At 43.0% G+C, this 22,087-nt stretch overlaps 1 protein-coding gene across 1 annotated transcript; it reads right to left on the minus strand.

Annotated features, from left to right (window-relative positions):
- Window positions 1-707: 707 nt before the first annotated feature.
- Window positions 708-6,486, minus strand: LOC139576247 (apoptosis regulator BAX-like). Its single transcript, XM_071402074.1, has 6 exons — window positions 6,119-6,486; window positions 5,420-5,468; window positions 5,164-5,325; window positions 2,653-2,785; window positions 2,429-2,533; window positions 708-1,258 (listed from the first exon to the last, which is right to left on the minus strand). Exons 1-6 carry the CDS (start codon window positions 6,183-6,185, stop codon window positions 1,160-1,162), a joined length of 615 nt encoding a protein of 204 aa, XP_071258175.1. The 5' UTR covers window positions 6,186-6,486; the 3' UTR covers window positions 708-1,159.
- Between the last annotated feature and the right edge of the window lie 15,601 nt (window positions 6,487-22,087).

Here is a 22,087-nt window from a genome sequence, read left to right on the forward strand (position 1 = left end):
GAATACGCCGACATGTTTCTCATAAGAGTACTACGACATCTTGTGGTTTAAGCATAGTACTGCATGTCATTCTATTATACAAGTTTAATTAGTGGAATCAGGTGTGTTACCTCTAGGCTGGAATAAAAGCTTACACCCACACCAGCATTTGCTGGGTAAGATTGCCCACCCCTGGGATGTGGCAATTCTTTCAGGTTTAATGAGAAGGAACCTAAACTTCTGTCATAAAACATATTAGTGAAAGAGGGGTCTGGCCAAACAATGATAAAGGAAGCAGGGTACAAAACTAAACATTACTCAGGAAGTGGAGTTCCAACACAGTAAATTACAAAGTAGAAAGAGGAGGAAGGGAAGCGCTACAAAGGTACACTATAGTAGATTTTGGTAGATAGAAGGTGCTCTTTGGTAAAAGGGGTAAATTGGTCATCAAAAAGAAAGGAGGACCAAGGCACTCTTCATATAATTAATTAAAATGCCTTTATTAGTATGGCATGTTCAATAGAAACAAAGTTTTTTAAAAACCAACGCGTTTCGGCTGCATGGCCTTGGTACTCCCTGACAAAGGCCATGCAGCCGAAACGCGTCGGTTTTTTAAAAACGTTGTTTCTATTGAACATGCCATACTAATGAAGGCATTTTAATTAATTATATGAAGAGCGCCTTGGTCCTCCTTTCTTTTTGACAGTAAATTACAAATTCAATATTACTTTGCCTTGGCAAAAAGATTTTTATTAAACATGTGTGCATGTTTGCCACGATTTAAAAGACATTTGTTCCATTCAGATACATACAAATAATATATATTTAAAGCTGTGAAAAAACTGTAGTGGCTTACTTTTAATTCCAAATCAATAGGAGATTAGGGATTCAATAAAACATCTCATGTTCAAAAAAACACCTTACAAGGTAGTTTTTTTTGAGTAATAGAAAAATACAGTTTCACATTGGTACTAATAAATACTTTCTCAGTGTGGAGTACTGTCCCAAAAGGCACCAACTGTTTCTTCTCAGATCAATTCAACATATAAAACAAGATTACTATGTCACCATTGCCCCAAAGTCAAATCTACTGCACAGGACATAACATATTAACCCGTTCCCAGAGAAATGTACACATTTTAAGAGCACTTTGATTTCACCAAGGACACGTCCTGAGATGTCAGCGTGTTTTCCTCCAGTAAACCATGACTGTCACGAAAGCCACTGCAGCCACAAGCGACACCGTACGCCAATGTGACACAGTGCTAACAACCGCCTCCTGCAAGCAAAAAGAAAAGTCAACCACACGGTCACATTCAACAGTGGAACCATTACATTGTCCCTACTAACCATAGTCATGGGCTGGACTCAATACCATTCAGCCTGCTGAGCTAAAGCCTAGTGCTAGTTCTGGGATCTATAGGTGTGAGGCAAGGTTACTCATCATCAAACAGGCTTAGCTTTATGAACTGACAGTATTGTGACTTGGCCCAGGTAGTTGCACTCGGTGCTGCCCACATCGGAATTACCTGCCTGCATTGGCTAATGGCCCCAATGTGCTGTGCGACGTTTGAAGTCCCTCTCTAACACCCCCTCCAACCCCTGGTGCAGCTTCATTTAATAACTCCATCTGTGTTTTAAAACCGACAACCCCCAAGCAGGACCTCCTTTCGGAGCCTCCGCATTACATGTGCACACAATGCTGTCGAGTACACATATGTTCATGGTCGTATTTGAGTAGGAGTGAGTGCTTCCTCCTTGATATGCATGCATGTGCATGTGAGTCACCATACGCAGTATGTACACAAACGTTTCAACTAGCATCCTTTACATTTTTGTTTTGTCAGATGGGCGTGTGACTTATGTCTATACTTGTCAGATGTGCATTCTTGAATAGATCAGTTAAGAGTTCGTCCAAACCAATGAAAAGGCCATGGAAACGCTGTGGTGAATCGATCCAGAATCTCCTCACCTCCGCCCAAAGTTAGCCTACATTTAGGCTATTGTTTATATGTGTATTTGACATTATGTTGGGGTAAAAAAAAAAAAAGTGTACAATGCTTGTATGGAAACCACAATACATGTTCACGTCATCTTTACCAATCAATTGCATTACACTTAAAAACAACTGAAAATACCACCACTGATTGCTATATGGCTAGCTATGCTATCAGCTTATCCGAACGGTGGTTAACATTTAGGACATCATGACAGATTTGACGAATATCCACTTCGTTAGATCAGCTTTTTTGAATGGGCATCAATGACGACGTCCTTCCTCTATCCCCCCACGGTCTGTTTTCAATTGATCTCTTTACTGCATGTATGTACTGATTGTGACAGTGTCTCTGCTCTTGTGGTATTAATAAATAAAATATGGTCTCCTTGTAAATCTGGCAATGGAGTCTTCATGGGTGGGCATGTTGGTATACTCCAGCAGGGTACTCACCCATCCTCCTTGCTGTCGGATCCAAGCGGAGACATTTTCCCTGATGAACTGTAATACCCAGTTAATAACCTTCTTGATGCTTTCTAAGTGGTTCTGTGTCAGTGCCTTGGAAAGGGGGATAACAAATAAATAAATATATATATAGTGAGGGGAGATTCATTCTGCTTTACATTTGAACGTTTCAATGATTTCATACTCAGTAACATGCACATTCTGGGTGTTACCTTGTAAATGAGCTTGTAGGCCAAGTGAAACAGGGAGACCACTCTGCCCCAGTTGATACCATCTGCAAAGATTTCCCTGGCCACTGAGAAGAACACATCCTGGGCACAGTTTACCTGGACTCTGTTTATTAGGCTGTCAGAGGAAGGAGAGGCAAATAATTAGAAACTGAGGAAGAGTTTCTTTTTCCATGTTTCTTGTTGTCAAGGAAATGAAACAATGACAAAATAATAAAGTTCTTAATTCGATGAAAATTTGCCAGACCACCACGATAGGATATGGGAATATACTCATTTGTGTTCACATCCAGGCTTACAATCTTTGTTGTTTGAGTAAAATAATAGTACATAAAACCACCACCATAACATAGACCAGCCAAATACAGTGCCTTCAGAAAGTATTCACACCTCTTGACTTCTTCCACATGTTGTTGTATTAGTCTGAATTTAAAATGGATTACATTTTGATTTTTTTTGTCACTGGCCTACACACAATACCCCATAATCTGTTTTTCAAAATGTTTACAAATTAATTCAAACTTAAACGCTGAAATTGAATGAGTCTAAGTATTCACCCCCTTTGTTATGGGGAGCCTAAATACTGTAAGTTCAGGAGTAAAAATGTGCTTAACAAGTTACATAAGAAGTTGCATGAACTCACTGTGTGCAATAAGTGTTGAACATGATTTTTCAATGACTACCTCATCTCTGTACCCCACACGTACAGATAATTGTAAGTTCCCGCAGTCGAGCAGTGAATTTCAAACAGATTCAACCACAAAGACCTGGGAGGTTTTCCAATGCCTCGCAAAGAAGGGTAGATGGGTAAAAAACAAAACAAGACATTGAATATCCATTTGAGCATGGTGAAGTTATTAAATACACTTTGGATGGTGTATCAATTCACCAGTCACTACAAAGATACAGGCTTCCTTCCTAACTCAGTTGCCAGAGAGGAAGGAAACCGCTCAAGGATTTCACCATGAGGCCAATGGTGACTTTAAAACAGTTACTGAGTTTAAACGCTGTGATAGGAGAAAACGGGGGATGAATCCACAACATTATAGTTACTCCACAATACTATCCAGATCCTCAAAAGGTTCTACAGATTCACCATCGAGAGCATCCTGACTGGTTGCATCACTGCCTGGTATGGCAACTGCTCGGCCTCCGACAGCAAGACACTACAGAGGGTAGTGCATACGGTCCAGTACATCACTGGGGCCAAACTTCCTGCCATCTTGGTCCTTGAGGCTTCTAAACAGCTTCCACCCCCTAGCCATAGACTCCTGAACATCTAATGAAATGGCTACCCAGACTATTTGCATTGCCCCCCCCCCCCCCCTTTACACTGCTGCTACTCTGTTATTATCTATGCATAGTCACTTTAATAACTCTACCTACATGTAAATATTCCCTCGACTAACCGGTGCATCCGCACACTGACTCTGTACCCCCGGTATATAGCCTCGCTATTGTTACTTTACTTTTTAATGTATTTTTCTTAAAACTGCATTGTTGGTTAAGCGCTTGTAAGTAAGCATTTCACTGTAAGGTCTACACCTGTTATATCCACGCATGTGACAAATACAATTTGATTTGATTTAAATAGAAGGAAGCCTGTACAGAAAACAAATATTCCAAAACATGCATCCTGTTTTCAACAAGGCACTAAAGTAATACTGCAAAAAATGTGGCAAAGGAATTCAATTTTTGTCCTGAATACAAAGTGTTATTTTTAAGGCAAATCCAATACAACACATTACAGAGTGCCACTCTCCATATTTTCAAGCATAGTGGTGGCTGCATCATGCTTGTAATCGTTAAGGACTGGGGAGTTTGTCAGGATAAAACAGAAATGGAATGGAGCTAAGCACAGGCAAAATTCTAGATGAAAACCTGGTTCAGTCTGCTTTCCACCAGACACTGGGAGATGAATTCACCTTTCAGCAGGACAATAACCTAAAACACAAACACAAATCTACACTGGTGTTGCTTACCAAGAAGACAGTGAATGTTCCTGAGTTGCCGAGTTACAGTTTTGACTTAAATCTACTTGAAAATCTATGGCAAGACCTGAAAATAGTTGTCTAGTAATGATCAACAACCAATTTGACAGAGCTTGAAGAATTTTGAAAACAATAATGGGGAAATGTCAAGGTGTGGAAAGCGCTTTGAGATTTACCCAGAAATACTCACAGGTGTAATCACTGCCAAAGGTGATTGTACAAAGTATTGACTCAGGCGTGTGAATAGTTATGTAACTTAGCTATTTCTCTATTTAATTTTCAATCAATTAGAAAACATTTATAAAAAAAAAATATATATATATATATATATATACACACTTTGTCATTACGTTATATTGTGTGTAGATGGGTGAGAAAAACAACAATTTAACCCATTTTGAATTCAGGCTGAAACACAACAACACTTTGAATAAGTCAAGGGGTATGAATACTTTCTGAAGGTACTGTAGCTAATATGCTATTTCAGAAGAAAATAATGTCATACTGTTGTAGCTCAGCATTTCTGTTCATGTCATCAGCAATCAGCAGCAGCTGGTGTACCACGTCTTTGACTTGGTGGTCCTCTTGTTCGTTGGGTCTGCCACCAAGGTCCTCTGGAGCCAAATGCCTCTCTGGGTTTTCTGCATTGATCCTCTCTACGACATACCTTCATGGATTAAAAAAATACATATTTTTTTGTGAAAATGGATAATGTGATAATCAGGATGGATACTAATGGTAATAGTGCTATGTTTATTTACCCTCTTAAAACAATAGCTCCTTGTTCCATAATTCTGTTGTCGTTGACATCTGTTACAAAGATTTTGTTAGTGATTTTATGTTTTTATTATCAATGTTTAATGACATGATGACAGTTTATTGGGGTGATTAGATAGACGTGTTTATCACGCATTGTGCTCCAATTCAATTGGTAGATACTTTTCCCTCACTCCCAGGACCTACATGTTAACTTCATGATGTAGACTTTGTACTTCACTGTACTTGGGGGTTAGAGTTGTCGCGTTCAAAACAACTGGGAACTCGGGAAAAAAATCTATTTGAACAGTCATACAACTCGGAATTCCAACTCTGACCCCTTTCTAGAGTTTGAGACCTCGTATTACACTTTTTGTTTCACATTTGTTACAGTGAAGTGACGTCAGAGGACATTCCTATGGACTTCCTAGCCCAAAGTGTGTAGGCCAAAATAGTTCTAGATTGTTAGTGCTAGATTTTTTTATTTTTGAAATAGCCGACCTCACTTGACTGTTTTCACCATTTCGCTAATTAGTCTAGAACTAGGCCTATATGCTGAAAGATCAGAGAACAACATGAAGTCTAGCTTCGACCGCAAGTAAGGATTCTGACGGGAGCATATAGTTTGTTATTTGACAATATTTTAGATTTTAAAACATTTAGGTGACGACCTTTCAAAGTCTCATGCGCCTATTCATATGTACCTTCACCCCCGACTGCACCCTGAGGCTCATCTTCGCCAGTTTTCCTTCTTTCTCGGGAGTCTGCCATCGACGAGAAGTACTGGGGCGAAGAAGTCCTACAGTTCCTGATCTCTTCAGCGGGTCTGTCCCAATCAGTAACCGCAAGCCGGTGATCGAAAAAAAAAACTATTAGAATTATGTGTCGCTCGCGTTGATATGTAGCCGAATCAAAAAATGTTACCGCTGTTTACCTATTTCTCTCCGGAAAAACACCAGAGACTAGACAGAACAAGGAAGTAACACGGAAATAAACATTGGGGTGTGCAAGTGCTCAGGGCTGCTTGTGTGTCTAAATTGCGCCTCTTCTTCGTGTGCTTTCCGGCAGAGTAGACACTATGTTGCGTATTGCTACCTTTCACAGTTTGGAACGTGCATTACGCATTCGTTCACAAAGAAAAGGGAATTAAAAAAATTAACAAATTGCACCACCATCTAACCCAGGGTTGGGCAACTGTCCCAGACCCAGATAACACGAACTCCAATAATCAACTATTCATGATCTTCAGTTTAGAATGCAATTCGTTTAATCAGCTGTGTTTTCTAGGGATGGGAAAAAACTGTGACACCTCTCCGGCTCCTGAGGACCTGATCTAACTGAGTGGAGAAAACATTAAGACCACCTTCCTAATATTGAGTTGATTTAACAAGTGACATCGATAAGGGATCATAGCTTTCTCCTGGATTCACCTGGTCAGTCTATGTCCTGGAAAGAGCAGGTGTCCTTAATGTTTTGTACACTCAGTGTATATACCACTATACCCAACACACCCCACCACCCCTTCCCACTACTTTGGCCCAAACAGATCCTACACCAGGCCGTTGGCCTGGGAGGCTGGAACCCCTTCTCTCAAAACCCAATGTAGTTCTTCTACACTAAAATATCTAACATCCCAAAACTTCTCTGCTGCTGCTACTATCAATTCAATCTTCTGGGATTTCCTTTCCATCTGTGTGGTACAAATAATGACCATAGTAATAAACACCAAGAAACTGTTCGGGTCACTCTGTACTGGTCTACTACTCACAGGGATCTTCTCAGACTCCCTCACCCTTTGCCCACCATCCTCTACTTTCCTCATTGCCTCAGCATATGACACGTTCTGCACTGCTCTCGCCCTGGAAACTTCAATCTGTCTCACTCGAACAGAACATTTCTGATCTTCAGCAACATTGCCACCCCCACAATTGAAACACTACATTTTTTTCCACCGAAAATACGTCGCACCAAACATCTGCGTCGCACCAAATGGCGCGCATCACAGACAATGGGGATCCCTAACTTCCGTTGATCCAACTTAACACTCAACCCCACCCTAGTTATCACTCCTTTCAGCGGCGCTCTGCTCCGGAGAGCAAAGCAGGACCGGTGGCATGACACTGCTTTCATTCCGAGTCTTGAAACGCCCTCTCCCTCTGAGCAGCAGACACACAAGAAATCCCACTCAGGATACTTTGATTGAATTGACCGAACCCAACTCCTTCCATAAACGGATCATCCAAAAGGCATGGATCCACTTTCTCCATGAATTGTCCTCCCACTGGGCCAGAGTCATCCAGGTCATTTTCCTGATCATTGGGGTGACCTGGCGACGCAGGTTCTTCCTCCTCACTTTTGTCAGGTTCAATTTCAAGTACACTATCCGTCGACTGCTCAGTGTTTTCAAGTGTGTAACATGCAATTTTATCTCCTGAACTTGACCCAAAGGAGAAAGTCCTCGGCTTGTATTTCGCAGTCGGTTTGGGTATGCACCTCGCACCCTTTTTTCTGCTTTTCTCACCATCTGCCCTCTTCCTTGCCTGGGCCTCCAACATGAATTCCATCTCCATGTGGGACTTCAGGAAACTCAGTATCTAGCCACTGGTACTGCCATGCTCCCTTCCCGATCCTACATTGTAGTACAGTGTCGCCCAGGGGTTATCCAACTGGGATTTGCGGCCAGATAGAAAGCATGCAGAAAAGATATTGAACTATATATATTTCTTTATAATACCATCTTTGAGAACTAACAATCAACTAAAGACTAGACAGTCAGGGAGAATCAAAAATGAAAAAAAGGGGGCATTCATGACATGCTCATTGATTTTGTTGTTTGAGCAGAGGAACACAGCATTAGCTATGGCAAAATGCATAGATTTGCAGGAAATGAGCTTACAAACCGCAAAATTGTCTCTCAGCTCCATGCGAAACTGTGTAGAATTGCTGGAAATTAGCTTCAAATCTGCGAAATGTTCTCTCAGCTCAATGGAAAAATGTGTAGAATTGGAGATCATTAGCATTACAACAGCAAAATGTCTCTCCACTGCAATGATACCTTTCTAGCTAATAGACTATGTTAGAGTTAACACTTCCTTTTCCAATGATCTGTGAGGGGGTCAAATAATGAAACTGTTTAACAAATCTATTAATTTAAAAATGGATTACTTCTTCTTGACAAGTCATTACTTTTTTTGTTCTAACATATGATGGGGTCCCTAGGTTGCCGGTTTGCCTGGGCGGGGGTCACTGTGGAAGGAAAGTTTTAAAAGCCCTGGTGAAGCCTAGGCTAAATTATTGTCTTTCATGATTTTAAAGGTACAGACGCAGGCATTACACTGACTGAGACTCACATCCTTAAATTAACTTAATTAAATTACACAATAACAAACAGAACATTCACGCACATTATTTAAATGAACATTTTAGTTAACAAAGTTGTGAATTTGCGTTCAGACACTGCAGTGCTTTATTAGTTTGAACTAAATGAATACATTGCATTCATGGGATTTACCTTTTCACAATGTTTTTTACTCAAACTACAAACTTCTTAGGAGATGTCGCTGTTGCCCTATGGAATTCTCCTCTACTAGGAATAGCCTATCAAGGAGGCAATCTGTAGGATGACACCAACACAGAGCAGCACCAAAATAAACACAGCCTTGTTACATGGTCACTAATAGCCTAACCCTAGGTGGTGCTGTGTCATTTCTGTTTTGATGAGCAGACATGGGATTTTAGTGTCCCAACCCCCCTCCTTCACACTCCACCTTCTTCCCTCCAGCCATCTTGCTTGTCTGGTTTTTCTACCACATAACAAAAGCCCAATGGACTCTCAGTCTCACTATGCCTGCATGGAAGACACGTGGGCTATTAGGCTCTACCACCAGCTCCCACATTGCCATATGGTGTGATGTTGATAGATTTCCACTACCAGTGTAAGCAGGTAGCCTATTGTGGCTAGGGGAGAGCCTATTGGTTTACTGGACACCCCTGAGCACCAGACTGGTTCAGTATACCACTTTAGGCCTGTCCTAATGTAATTATGTGGTGTGTGTTTTGGTCAATTATGTTTAGAAGTATCACATGTTTAGAGGCATCACAGGAGCACCCCCCTATCCACGTCGAAGGGACAGTAGTGGAGAAGGTGGAAAGTTTTAAGTTCCTCTGTGTACACATCACAGACAAACTGAAGTTGTCCACCCACACAGAGCGGTGAAGAAGGCGCAACAGCGCCTCTTCAACCTCAGGAGGCTGAAGAAATGTGGCTTGTCACCAACAACCATGACAAACTGTTACAGATGCACAATCGAGAGCATCCTGTCGGGCTGTTTCACCACCTGGTACGGCAACTGCACCGCCCTCAACCGCAAGGCTCTCCAGATGGTGGTGCGGTCTGCACAACGCATCACCGGGGGAAAACTACCTGCCCTCCAAGACACCTAGAGCACCCGATGTCACAGGAAGGCCAAAAAGATCATCAAGGACAACAACCACCCGAGCCACTGCCTGTTCACCCCGCTACCATCCATAGGCGAGGTCAGTACAGGTGCATCAAAGCTGGAACCGAGAGACTGAAAAACAGCTTCTATTAATTATTATTTATTTTTTTACCTTTATTTAACTGGGCAAGTCAGTTAAGAACAAATTCTTATTTACAATGACGGCCTACCAAAAGGCAAAAAGCCTCCTGCGGGGACAGGGGCTGGGATTAAAAATGTAAAATAAATAAAATATAAATACAGGACAAAACACACATCACAACAAGAGAGACAAAACAACACTACACAAAGAGAGACCTAAGACAACAACATAGCAAGGCAGCAACACATGGCAACACAGCATTGTAGCAACACAACATAACAATGACGTGGTAGTAACACAACGTGGTAGCAGCACAAAACATGGTACAAATATTATTGGGCACAGACAACAGCACAAAGGGCAAGAAGGTAGAGACAACAATACATCACACAAAGCAGCCACAACTGTCAGTAAGAGTGTCCATGATTGAGTCTTTGAATGAAGAGATTGAGATAAAACTGTCCAGTTTGAGTGTTTGTTGCAGCTTGTTCCAGTCGCTAGCTGCAGCGAGCTGAAAAGAGGAGCGACCCAGGGATGTGTGTGCTTTGGAGACCTTTAACAGAATGTGACTGGCAGAACGGGTGTTGTATGTGGAGGATGAGGGCTGCAGTAGATATCGCAGATAGGGGGGAGTGAGGCCTAAGAGGGTTTTATAAATAAGCATCAACCCGTGGGTCTTGCGACGGGTATACAGAGATGCCCAGTTTACAGAGGAGTATAGAGTGCAGTGATGTGTCCTGTAAGGAGCATTGGTGGCAAATCTGATGGCAGAATGGTAAAGAACATCTAGCCGCTCGAGAGCACCCTTACCTGCCGATCTATAAATGATGTCTCCGAAATCTAGCATGGGTAGGATGGTTATCTGAATCAGGGTTAGTTGGCAGCTGAAGTGAAAGAGGAGCGATTACAATAGAGGAAACCAAGTCCAAATATAACTTTAGCCTGCAGCTTTGATATGTGATGAGAGAAGGAATGTGTACCGTCTAGCCATACTCCCAAGTACTTGTATGAGGTGACTACGGCAGGTAGCCTAGTGGTTAGAGCGTTGGGCCAGTAACCGAAAGGTTGCTAGATTGTATCCCTGAGCTGACAAGGTAAAAATCTGCCGTTCTGCCCCTGAACAAGGCAGTTAACCCACGGTTCCTAGGCCGTCATTGTAATAAAGAATTTGTTCTTAACTGACTTGCCTGGTTAAATAAAAAAAGCTCTAAACCCTCAGAGGTAGTAATCACACCTGTGGGGAGAGGAGCATTATTCTTACCAAACCACATGACTTTCGTTTTGGAGGTGTTCAGAACAAGGCTAAGGGTAGAGAAAGTTTTGTTGTAGAGTATTTAACACAAAATCCGGGGAGGGGCCAGCTGAGTATAAGACTGCATATAAATGGATGCGAGAGCTTCTTACTGCCTGAGCTATGTTGATGTCTATGATTTTCTGGAGGGAGATTTCTTGTAGAAAATGCCAGTGAATGGTCTTTGAACAGCAGGAGGGGGCTTCATAAGGGGGCTTCAAAGACTCCTGCCACTTGTTGGGCCCAAAGGCCTTGACACCTTTTACTTCATACCTCAGTGCTAATTGAAGTTGTATCTGGTCTGTCCTTGCATGCCTGGCAGCCTTAACTCAGCATTCAGTCCCAATAAAGTAAAATATATCATTGTAATGTACTTTTTTTTTTAAACATTTATTTTCTTTTTTGTCTTAGCTTTCAAAATAGCATCAGACCAAACACTACTCACTCAGCTCCAGGTTGGATGGTGTCCTCAGGTCTCTGCTGTTTGTTTGCTAGAGCACCCTCCGTATAGCTTGGAAAAGGAAAACTTGGTAGCAGTAATCTTTCCGGTTAATTTTGGTCAAAATTAGGTTGTAGGTCTGGAATCTTGATCTGGAGCAAAGGCCATGCTGTAGAGGGTAGCATCCTGCATATGTTCCTGCTGAAAAAGTTTATCTAACTCCAAATCTATCCTTTTGTAAAAAAACATGTTGAAAAATGTGAGAGCTCACATGCAGCTGTGTCTCTCTCTCTGAGGACTGCTAAACAGCAAGCACTAACTCAGAGAGCCTGCTGCCTACATAGAGAGCCAAATCACTGGACACTTTAATAAATGGATCCCTAGTCACTTAAAACAATTTCACTTGAATAATGTTAACATAACTTACATTACTCATATCATATGCATATACTGTACTTTATACCATCTATTGCACCTTGCCTATGCAGCCATCGCTCATCCATATATTTATATGTACATATTCTTATTCCATCCCTTTAGATTTGTGTGTATTAGGTAGTTGTTGGGGAATTGTTTGATTACTCGTTAGATATTACTGCACTGTCGGAACAAGAAGCACAAGCATTTCGCTACACTCGCATTAACATCTGCTAACCATGTGTATGTGACCAATAACATTTGATTTGATTTGATTTGACATAAGTACATAAGCCAGAGTAGTGGAGTGGTTAAGCTGCAAAATTTGACTCAATTGTTCACTTTGATAAAAAAACAATTTGCTACAGACCTTGGGATTTTTTAATGTAACTATCAGGAATCAAGGTAAGACCCAGATGCAGACACGTCGAATTGACAATGGTTTGATATTCCAACAGGGGCAGACAATAGACAGGTCAAGGCAGGCAGGGGTCAGTAAACCAGAGGTGGGTCAACGGTACCGGACGGCAGGCAGGCTCAGGGGCAGGCAGGTGGGCTCAGAGTCAGAACAAGCAAGGGTCAAAAACCAGGAGGGCAAGAAAAAGAGAGACTGGGAAAAGCAGGAGCTGATAACAAAAACGCTTGTTGACTTGACAAACCACCAGAGGACAACAACACAACGAGATACAACAATTCAAGTTTTTTGTGTCAATTACTTTTTGCTTTTGATGTGATTGGTGTGAAGCCAAATCCAAACTAGCTTCCCTTGACACTTTCTTTTGGTGCGCCAGGAACATTCACAGTTGAACTCACTCAGTTTAGCACAATGCTGACTGGCTATTATTTTATGTTTTTTTATCAAGGGAAGCCAAATGCTCGCTGGCTTCCTTTGCATTCAATGCTACGGTCGGCAACAATGTCATACTCTTTTTAACCAGACAGCATTAGATATATGGGCTACACATACAGAGACAGACAGGCACTGTTTTGCTTGCTCGGATGCTTTCTCTGGTGAGATACATTCAGTGTGTTGCGAGTTTAAGGAAAATAATTCAACACAGAAAGACGAAAGACACATCGTCTTTTTCTTGTTAGATTTTTGGGGGAAGCCTGGCATCCATGAATACAAGTCACTGTCACAGGTACACATAGGCATGTGACAAAATCACACAGACCCATACTAAGGCAAAACAAATATCTAAACAAAGTCTATTGTATAATGGTCACAGTACCAAACCCTATGACACACAAAACACATAACAGGCTTGGAGCAGTACAGGGTCAGCATTGCCCTTAGCAGTTTAAGGGAAAAGTGAAAAAGTGAAAAAGTGATGTAGGTGTGGAGTAAACTTGTCTGAGAGCTTAGAGCTGAAGACCTAGAATATGCCTATACTTTAGCTTATCAGCGTGATGCATTCTTGTGGCCTGAAGAAGACCTACGTTAGAAACCAGTCTGTCCCGTTGGTGACGTGACCCAGATTTGTGAGGAGGTGGTGAAATGAGTGGTGGAGCGTAAAACATGCTTTTGTGTTGAGTAACCTGTCTTGATACCTACAGACGATAGAGTGGCAGGCCAGTAGCTGGAAGGTTGCCAGTTTGAATCCCAGGGCTCACAGAAACAATCTCGGGGGGGGGTTATCAAACCTGGGGCCTCTTGTTACCTTGCTGAACTATGCTGGTTTAAATTCTGGGTCTGATGGGAAAAATCTAGTGAACGTGACCCTGCAACTGGAAGGTTGCTGGTATCTAATCTTAGATGCTATCTCCTGCCGTTGTAACTCAGTTGGTAGAGCGTGGTGCTTTCAATGTCAGGATTGTGGGTTCAATTCCCAATGGAGACCAGTAAAAAAAAAAAGTGAAAATGTATGCACTCAGTACTGTAATTTGCTCTGGATAAGAATGTCTGCTAAATTTCTAAAATGTAAAATGCTGTGCCATTGAGCAAGGTACAACCACAAAATGCTTCCAAGGTGTAATCTTCTTCATCTCGGGGGAACTAACGCAAGTCTTCAGGTATCGCACTCAACATGAAACTACCAAACCACCTCTGTTACACTTCACCCCCCTTTGACTTCCCCTTCCTGGAAGAGACCCATCCTGGCACAGACTCGATTCTAACCCGGGTCTCAAGCAAGGTTACTCATCATGATACACAGCCCGTTTTGTGTTTGGTGTGTCAGGGGTTGGATAATGTGACATCAAAAATACAAGTTCCAGTTGTACAATGAAACTTTTTTTTGGGGAAAATCTCTTTCCAATGATGTCATGACTGGTTTCATAAAGGTGATGTGAATGACTATCTATAATCAAGTATAGTGTTACCTGAGAATGTGTGTTTGTTTGTGTTTGTGTGTGTTTGTGTGTGTGTGTGTGTGTCAGTGTGGTCATCGCAGGGGCCAACAGGCGGAATTCCATCAAGACCGCCACAGAGGCAGCCGATAGAGCCTCTACGTGGCTGTGGATCAAGAGAAATGATCAGTGAGTGACATAGTGCTACTTGGACACGTCTGGGCTTGATCAACCCCGGCTGGGTCACCTGGGCGAGGGTGTCTGATGTTGAAAGACACCGAAACACCCAAATGACCCCATGTTACATCACCGATGATGTGTCCAAGTGCATCGCAAGATGTATATTTCAAAACCCTTTCGTATAACATACCGAACAAGTCAAAAACAGGGTCAAACTTTAGTGTGTGTGCACACATCTGTGTGGGTGCGTGTTCCGTGTGTGTGTTGAGCTTGTGTGCGTGTGTGTCGCAGTTGTGCGTGGGATACAGTATGAGAGTGTGAGAAATCTACTGGTTCTACACTACAGACACAGTAGATGTTTTCCTTCTTGCTTAACACACCCTCACATGATTTTTTTTATTTTATTTTTTTATTTTTTTTATTTTACCGTTATTTTACCAGGTAAGTTGACTGAGAACACGTTCTCATTTGCAGCAACGACCTGGGGAATGGTTACAGGGGAGAGGAGGGGGATGAATGAGCCAATTGTAAACTGGGGATTATTAGGTGACCGTGATGGTTAAGGGCCAGATTGGGAATTTAGCCAGGACACCGGGGTTAACACCCCTACTCTTACGATAAGTGCCATGGGATCTTTAATGACCTCAGAGAGTCAGGACACCCGTTTAACGTCCCATCCGAAAGACGGCACCCTACACAGAGCAGTGTCCCCAATCACTGCCCTGGGGCATTGGGATCTTTGTTTAGACCAGAGGAAAGAGTGCCTCCTACTGGCCCTCCAACACCACTTCCAGCAGCACCTGGTCTCCCATCCAGGGACTGACCAGGACCAACCCTGCTTAGCTTCAGAAGCAAGCCAGCAGTGGTATGCAGGGTGCAGGATTGGACCTTTAAGGAGTGGACAACCCTTTTTTTCTCACCCATGACGTTTATAAATATTCATATGTGGCAGTATTAAAGTCTCAGAGAGAGTTAGAGCAGAGAGACTCTTCAGACACTGAAGACAGCTCATCAGTCAGCTGGGTAAGACAGAGACGGTGTGTAGCTCCTTTTTAAAACGATCAACGGGACTGTCATGGATTGTCCTTGCATCTACAGCACTGTGTATGAATTTGAAAGCTTCCTCAGCCCCATCCCCATACATCAAAAGAGTGGCTTGCTTCTGACGCTAAGCAGGCTTGTTGCTACTTGCTCCCTGGATGGGGACCAGGGGCCTTTTTTTTTAAATGATTGTGCGCACAGATTTGACCGCAAATTGTAGGTATGATGAAATCCACAGCAAAAATGTGAACATTTGGTTGTTTAGCCAACTAACGTTTTTGATAGAATTGAACAAGCCATGACAAAGACAGAAAGAAATGTGGACCAACAACAACATGACCCACAATCACAATATCAGGTTACAGGTAATCATTTCAATCGGATAGATGAGTCTGTTTTAATTGAGATGATCAGGACGATCATACTTTATTGTATGTCGATGACTTTAGTTTTAAAAAAGAGGTGTTATAACTTGGTCAATTTTGGAACGGAATGAGAAATGTTTTGATATACATTTCATGTTCAGTATATCTTATAGAACAAGTAACAAGTACAGACACACACACACACACACACACACACACACACACACACACACACACACACACACACACACACACACACACACACACACACACACACTGTAGTGTTTGTAATTGGTTAGTGGTGGTATGTGTATCAAATTGAGGCAAGACATACATACAAACATGGATTTTGGTATGTTATTACATGATCGGTTGAAGTTATTACATTATTCATCCAAAGAGTTGTGACTCATCTGATAAAGTATTTCATCAAATCAAATCAAATTGTATTTGTCACATGCGCCGAATACAACAGGTGTAGGTAGACCTTATAGTGAAATGCTTACTTACAAGCCCTTAACCAACAATGCAGTTAAGAAAAACACCTAAAAAAATAAGAAATAAAAGTAACAAATAATTAAAGAGCAGCAGCAAATAACAAAAGAGAGGCTATATACAGGGGGTAACGGTACAGAGTCAATGTGCAGTTGCACCGGTTAGTTGAGGTAATTGAGGTAATATGTACATGTAGGTAGAATTATTAAAGTGATAATAACAGAGAGTAGCAACAGTGTAAAAGAGAGGGGGGGTATTCAAATAGTCTGGGTAGCCATTTGATTAGATGTTCAGGAGTCTTATGGCTTGGGGGTAGAAGCTGTTTAGAAGCCTCTTGGACCTAGACTTGGAGCTCCAGTACAGCTTGCCATGCGGTAGCAGAGAGAACAGTCTATGAGTAGGGTGGCTGAAGTCTTTGACCATTTTTAGGGCCTTCCTCTGACACCGCCTGGTATAGAGGTCCTGGATGGCAGGAAGCTTGGCCCCGGTGATGTACTGGGCTGTACGTACTACCGTCTGTAGTGCATTGCAGTTAGAGGACGAGCAGTTGCCATACCAGGCAGTGATGCAACCAGTCAGGATGCTCTCGATGGTGCAACTGTAGAACCTTTTGAGAATCTGAGGACCCATGCCAAATATTTTCAGTCTCCTGAGGGGGAATAGGTTTTGTTGTGCCCTGTTCACGACTGTCTTGGTGTGCTTGGACCATGTTAGTTTGTTGGTGATGCGGACACCAAGGAACTTGAAGCTCTCAACCTGCTCCACTACAGCCCCATCGATGAGAATGGGGGCGTGCTCGGTCATCTTTTTCCTGTAGTCCACAATCATCTCCTTTGTCTTGATCACGTTGAGTGAGAGGTTGTTGTCCTGGCACCACACGGCCAGGTCTCTGACCTCCTCCCTATAGGCTGTCTCGTCGTTGTCGGTGATCAGGACTACCACTGTTGTGTCATCGGCAAACTTAATGAGGGTGTTGGAGTCATGCCTGGCAATGCAGTCATGAGTAAACAGGACGTACAGGAGGGGACTGAGCACGCACCCCTGAGGGGTCCCCGTGTTGAGGATCAGCGTGGCGGATGTGTTGTTACCTACCCTTACCACCTGGTGGCGGCCCATCAGGAAGTCCAGGATCCAGTTGCAGAGGGAGGTGTTTAGTCCCAGGGTCATTAGCTTAGTGATGAGCTTTGAGGGCACTATGGTGTTGAATGCTGAGTTGTAGTCAATAAATAGTATTCTCACATAGGTGTTCCTTTTGTCCAGGTGGAAAAGGGCAGTGTGGAGTGCAATAGACATTGCATCATCTGGGATGGTTTGCAAATTGGAGTTGGTCTAGGGTTTCTGGGATAATGGTGTTCATGTGAGACATGACCAGCCTTTCAAAGCACTTCATGGCTACAGATGTGAGTGCTACTGGTCGCTAGGCTTTAGGCAGGTTACCTTAGTGTTCTTGGGCGCAGGGACTTGGGTGGTCTGCTTGAAACATGTTGGTATTTTCAGACTCAGACAGGGAGAGGTTGAAAATGTCAGTGAAGGTCTCCCGGGTGGCGCAGTGTCAGTGAAGGCCTCCCGGGTGGCGCAGTGGTCTAAGGCACTGCATCACAGCGTCGCGATGCAGTGCCTTAGACCACTGCGTCACCCGGGAGGCCTTCACTGACATTTTCAACCTCTCCCCATCGCAGTGCCACCAGACTCTGGGTTCGAGCCCAGTCTCTGTCGCAGCCGGCCGCGACCGGGAGGTCCATGGGGTGATGCACAATTGGCCTAGCGTCGTCTGGGTTAGGGAGAGTTTTGGCCGGTAGGGATATCCTTGTCTCATCGCGCACTAGCGACTCCTGTGGAGGGCCGGGCGCAGTGCGTGCTGATCAGGTCGCTAGGTGTACGGTGTTTCCTCTGACACATTGGTGCGGCTGGCTTCCGGGTTGGATGCGCGCTGTGTTAAAGAAGCAGTGCGGCTTGGTTGAGTTGTGTTTCGGAGGACGCATGGCTCTCGACCTTCATCTCTCCCGAGCCCGTACGGGAGTTGTAGCGATGAGACAAGACAGTAACTACTAACAATTGGATACTACAAAATTGGGGAGAAAAAGGGGGTAAAAATAATCATTAAAAAAATTATAAAAAATGTCAGTGAAGACACTTGCCAGTTGGTAGCGCATGCTCGAAGTACATGTCCTGGTAATCCATCTGGCCCTGCAGCCTTGTGAATGTTGACCTGTTTAAAGGTCGTACTCACATCGGCTATGGAGAGCGTCGTCCGGAATAGGAGGTCCATGGGGTGACGCGTCCGGAATAGCTGATGCTCTCATGCATGTTTCAGTGTTACTTGCCTCGAAGCGAGCAGAGAAGTAATTTAGCTCATCTGGTAGGCTCGTGTCACTGGGCAGCTCATGGCTGTGCTTCCCTTTGTAGTCTGTAATAGTTTGCAAGCCCTGCCACATCCGACGAGCATCGGAGCCGGTGTAGTGCGATTAGATTTTAGTCCTGTATAGATGCTTTGCCTGTTTGATGGTTCGTCGGAGGGCATAGCGATATTTCTTATAAGCTTCCGGGTTAGAGTCCCACTCCTTGAAAGTGGCAGCTCTAGCCTTTAGCTCAGTGCGGATGTTGCCTGTAATCTACTGGTTAACGTATGAACTATTTACATTAAGCGGAGAAATGGCCGATTAATATGGGTATGACAAAACATGTATTTTTACTATACTAATTACGTTGATAACCAGTTTATAATAGCAATAAGGCACCTCTGGGGTTTGTGGTATATGGCCAATATACCACGGCTAAGGGCAGTATCCAGGCACTCCGCATTGCGTTGTGCATGTCAGCCAATCAGCATTCAGGGCTTGAACCACCCAGTTTATAATGGCCAATATACCACCATGGCTGTCAGCCAATCAGCATCCAGGGCTTGAACCACCCAATTTATAATGGCCAATATACCACACCCCCTTCGGCCTTGTTGCTTAATTATAGTTTAGAGACCCCTGTGTACATCTCCCAACGTTTTTGTAACATGCCTGCTATTGGTTGATATACGGAATTGGTTGTACAACATACACTTAAATGCAGGGTATCAGGTAACGGCTTTTGATGCTGTGCTGATTTCTTTTGATATTCTGTCTATTGCTGTGTATTGCTCCACTGACCCAATAAATCAAATCAAATGTATTTATAAAGCCATTTTTACATCAGCAGATGTCACAAAGTGCTTATACAGAAACCCAGCCTTAAATCCTAAACAGCAAGCAATGCAGATGTAGAGGCACAGTGGCTAGGAAAAACTCCCTAAAAAGGCAGGAGCCTAGGAAGAAACCTAGAGAGGAACTAGGCTCTAAGGGATGGCCAGGCCTCTTCTGGCTGTGCTGGGTGGAGATTATAAGAGTACATGTCCATTATTAAGGCCAGATAGTTCTTGAAGATAATAATTAGGCTATCTTAAATTAAGATTTTGAAGGTGTCTTAGGCAGCAGTAAGTACACCATTACCTGATGTTGCCTCAGACCAACATTCACCATCAAATGTCCATAGCAAACCGAACTGTGGCATGGCCTTTACTTTGTTGAAATAACAGGATATTATATTAAACTGCAAGAAGAAAAACTAGTGTATAATTGTATTTATTATTTAACCTTTATTTAACTAGGCAAGTCAGTTAAGAACAAATTTGATTTACAATGATGGCCTACACCGACCAAACCCGGACGACGCTGGGCCAATTGTGCGCCGCCCTATGGAACTCCCAATCACGGCCGGTTGTGATACAGCCTGGATTTGAATCAGGGTGTCTGTAGTGACGCTTCTAGAACTGAGATGCAGTGCCTTAGACCGCTGCGTCACTCGGGAGCCCATACAGTATTTTGTCATGAAACGGGTTGAAAGTTAAAGAGGTGTGCCAGCCACAGTTCTTGTCTGATTGAAGCACAGCTTTCAAAATGTTCCACCACAATTGTAAACAATTCTAACTCAATGTCTCCGTGCATTGCAAAGTTGCATTAGTAGCCATTCATATAAATGCTCATGTAGAATGTGAACCCCAGTCTCCCACTCAGGAAGTCAACGTCTTAACCAATAGACCAAAATAATATTTAATTCACGGCCGAGGCTGGTGTTAAATCTCAGGCAAGGCTACCTCATCAACATAAAATAAAATGTTGATGAAACCTTGTGAAGACTTACAGAAAACGTTTGACCTCTGTCATTGCCAACAAAGGGTATATAACAAAGTATTGAGATAAACTTTTGTTATTGACCAAATACTTATTTTCCACCATAATTTGCAAATAAGGTACGGTGGGATTCGAAATGGTCGGTGATCTGTTTGTTAACTTGGCTTTCAAAGACCTTAGAAAGGCAGGGTAGGGTAGATATAGGTCTGTAACAGTTTGGGTCTAGAGTGTCTCCCACTTTGAAGAGGGGGATGACCGCAGCAGCTTTCCAATCATTGGGGATCTCAGACGATACGAAAGAGAGGTTGAAAGGCTAGTAATAGGGGTTGCAACAATTGCGGCGGATAATTTTAGAAACAGAGGGTCCAGATTGTCTAGCCCAACTGATTTGTAGGGGTCCAAATTTTGCAACTCTTTCAGAACATCAGCTATCTGGATTTGGGTGAAGGAGAAATTGGGGAGATTTGGGCAAGTTGCTGTGGGGGGTGCAGGGCTGTTGACTGGGGTAGGAGTAGCCAGGTGGAAAGCATGGCCAGCCGTAGAAAAATGCTTATTGAAATTCTCAGTTATCGTGGATTTATCGGTGGTGACATTGTTTCCTAGCCTCAGTGGACAGCTGGGAGGCGGTGCTCTTATTCTCCATTGACTTTACAGTGTCCCAGAATTTTTTGGAGTTTGTGCTACAGGATGCAAATTTCTGTTTGAAAAAGTTAGCCTTTGCTTTCCTAACTGCCTGTGTATGTTGGTTCCTAACTTCCCTGAAAAGTTGCATATCGCGGGGGCTATTCGATGCTAATGCAGTACGCCACAGGATGTTTTTGTGCTGGTTAAGGGCAGTCAGGTCTGGAGTGAACCAAGGGCTATATCTGTTCCTGGTTCTACATTTTTTGAATGGGGCATGCTTATTTAAGATGGTGAGGAAAGCACTTTTGAAGAATAAGCATGCATCCTTACTGACGTAGTGAGGTCAATATCCTTCCAGGATACCCGGGCCAGTTCGATTAGAAAGACCTGCTTGCTGAAGTGTTTTAGGGAGCGTTTGACAGTGATGAGGGGTGGTCGTTTGACCGCAGACCCATTACGGACGCAGGCAATGAGGCTGTGATCACTGAGATCCTGGTTGAAGACAGCAGAGGTGTATTTAGAGGGCAGGTTGGTCAGGATGATATCTATGAGGGTACCCGTGTTTACAGATTTGAAAACTCTGTTTATTAAGTTTTACACACACAGACAAGACAAAGCAATATAAATAATATACTCAACTAGAAAAAAATACAAATAATACATTAAAAAAAAATTGCTTTAAAGATACCATACTTTAGACAAGTTAAACACACCAGGCAGAAGGCTACAAAGGTTAAAGGGCAATCTATAGTATAGGGACAGAGCAACCACCTCACCATTGTTCCTGTAAA

Source organism: Salvelinus alpinus, chromosome 5, assembly GCF_045679555.1.
Source record: "Salvelinus alpinus chromosome 5, SLU_Salpinus.1, whole genome shotgun sequence".
Lineage (NCBI taxonomy): Eukaryota > Metazoa > Chordata > Actinopteri > Salmoniformes > Salmonidae > Salvelinus > Salvelinus alpinus.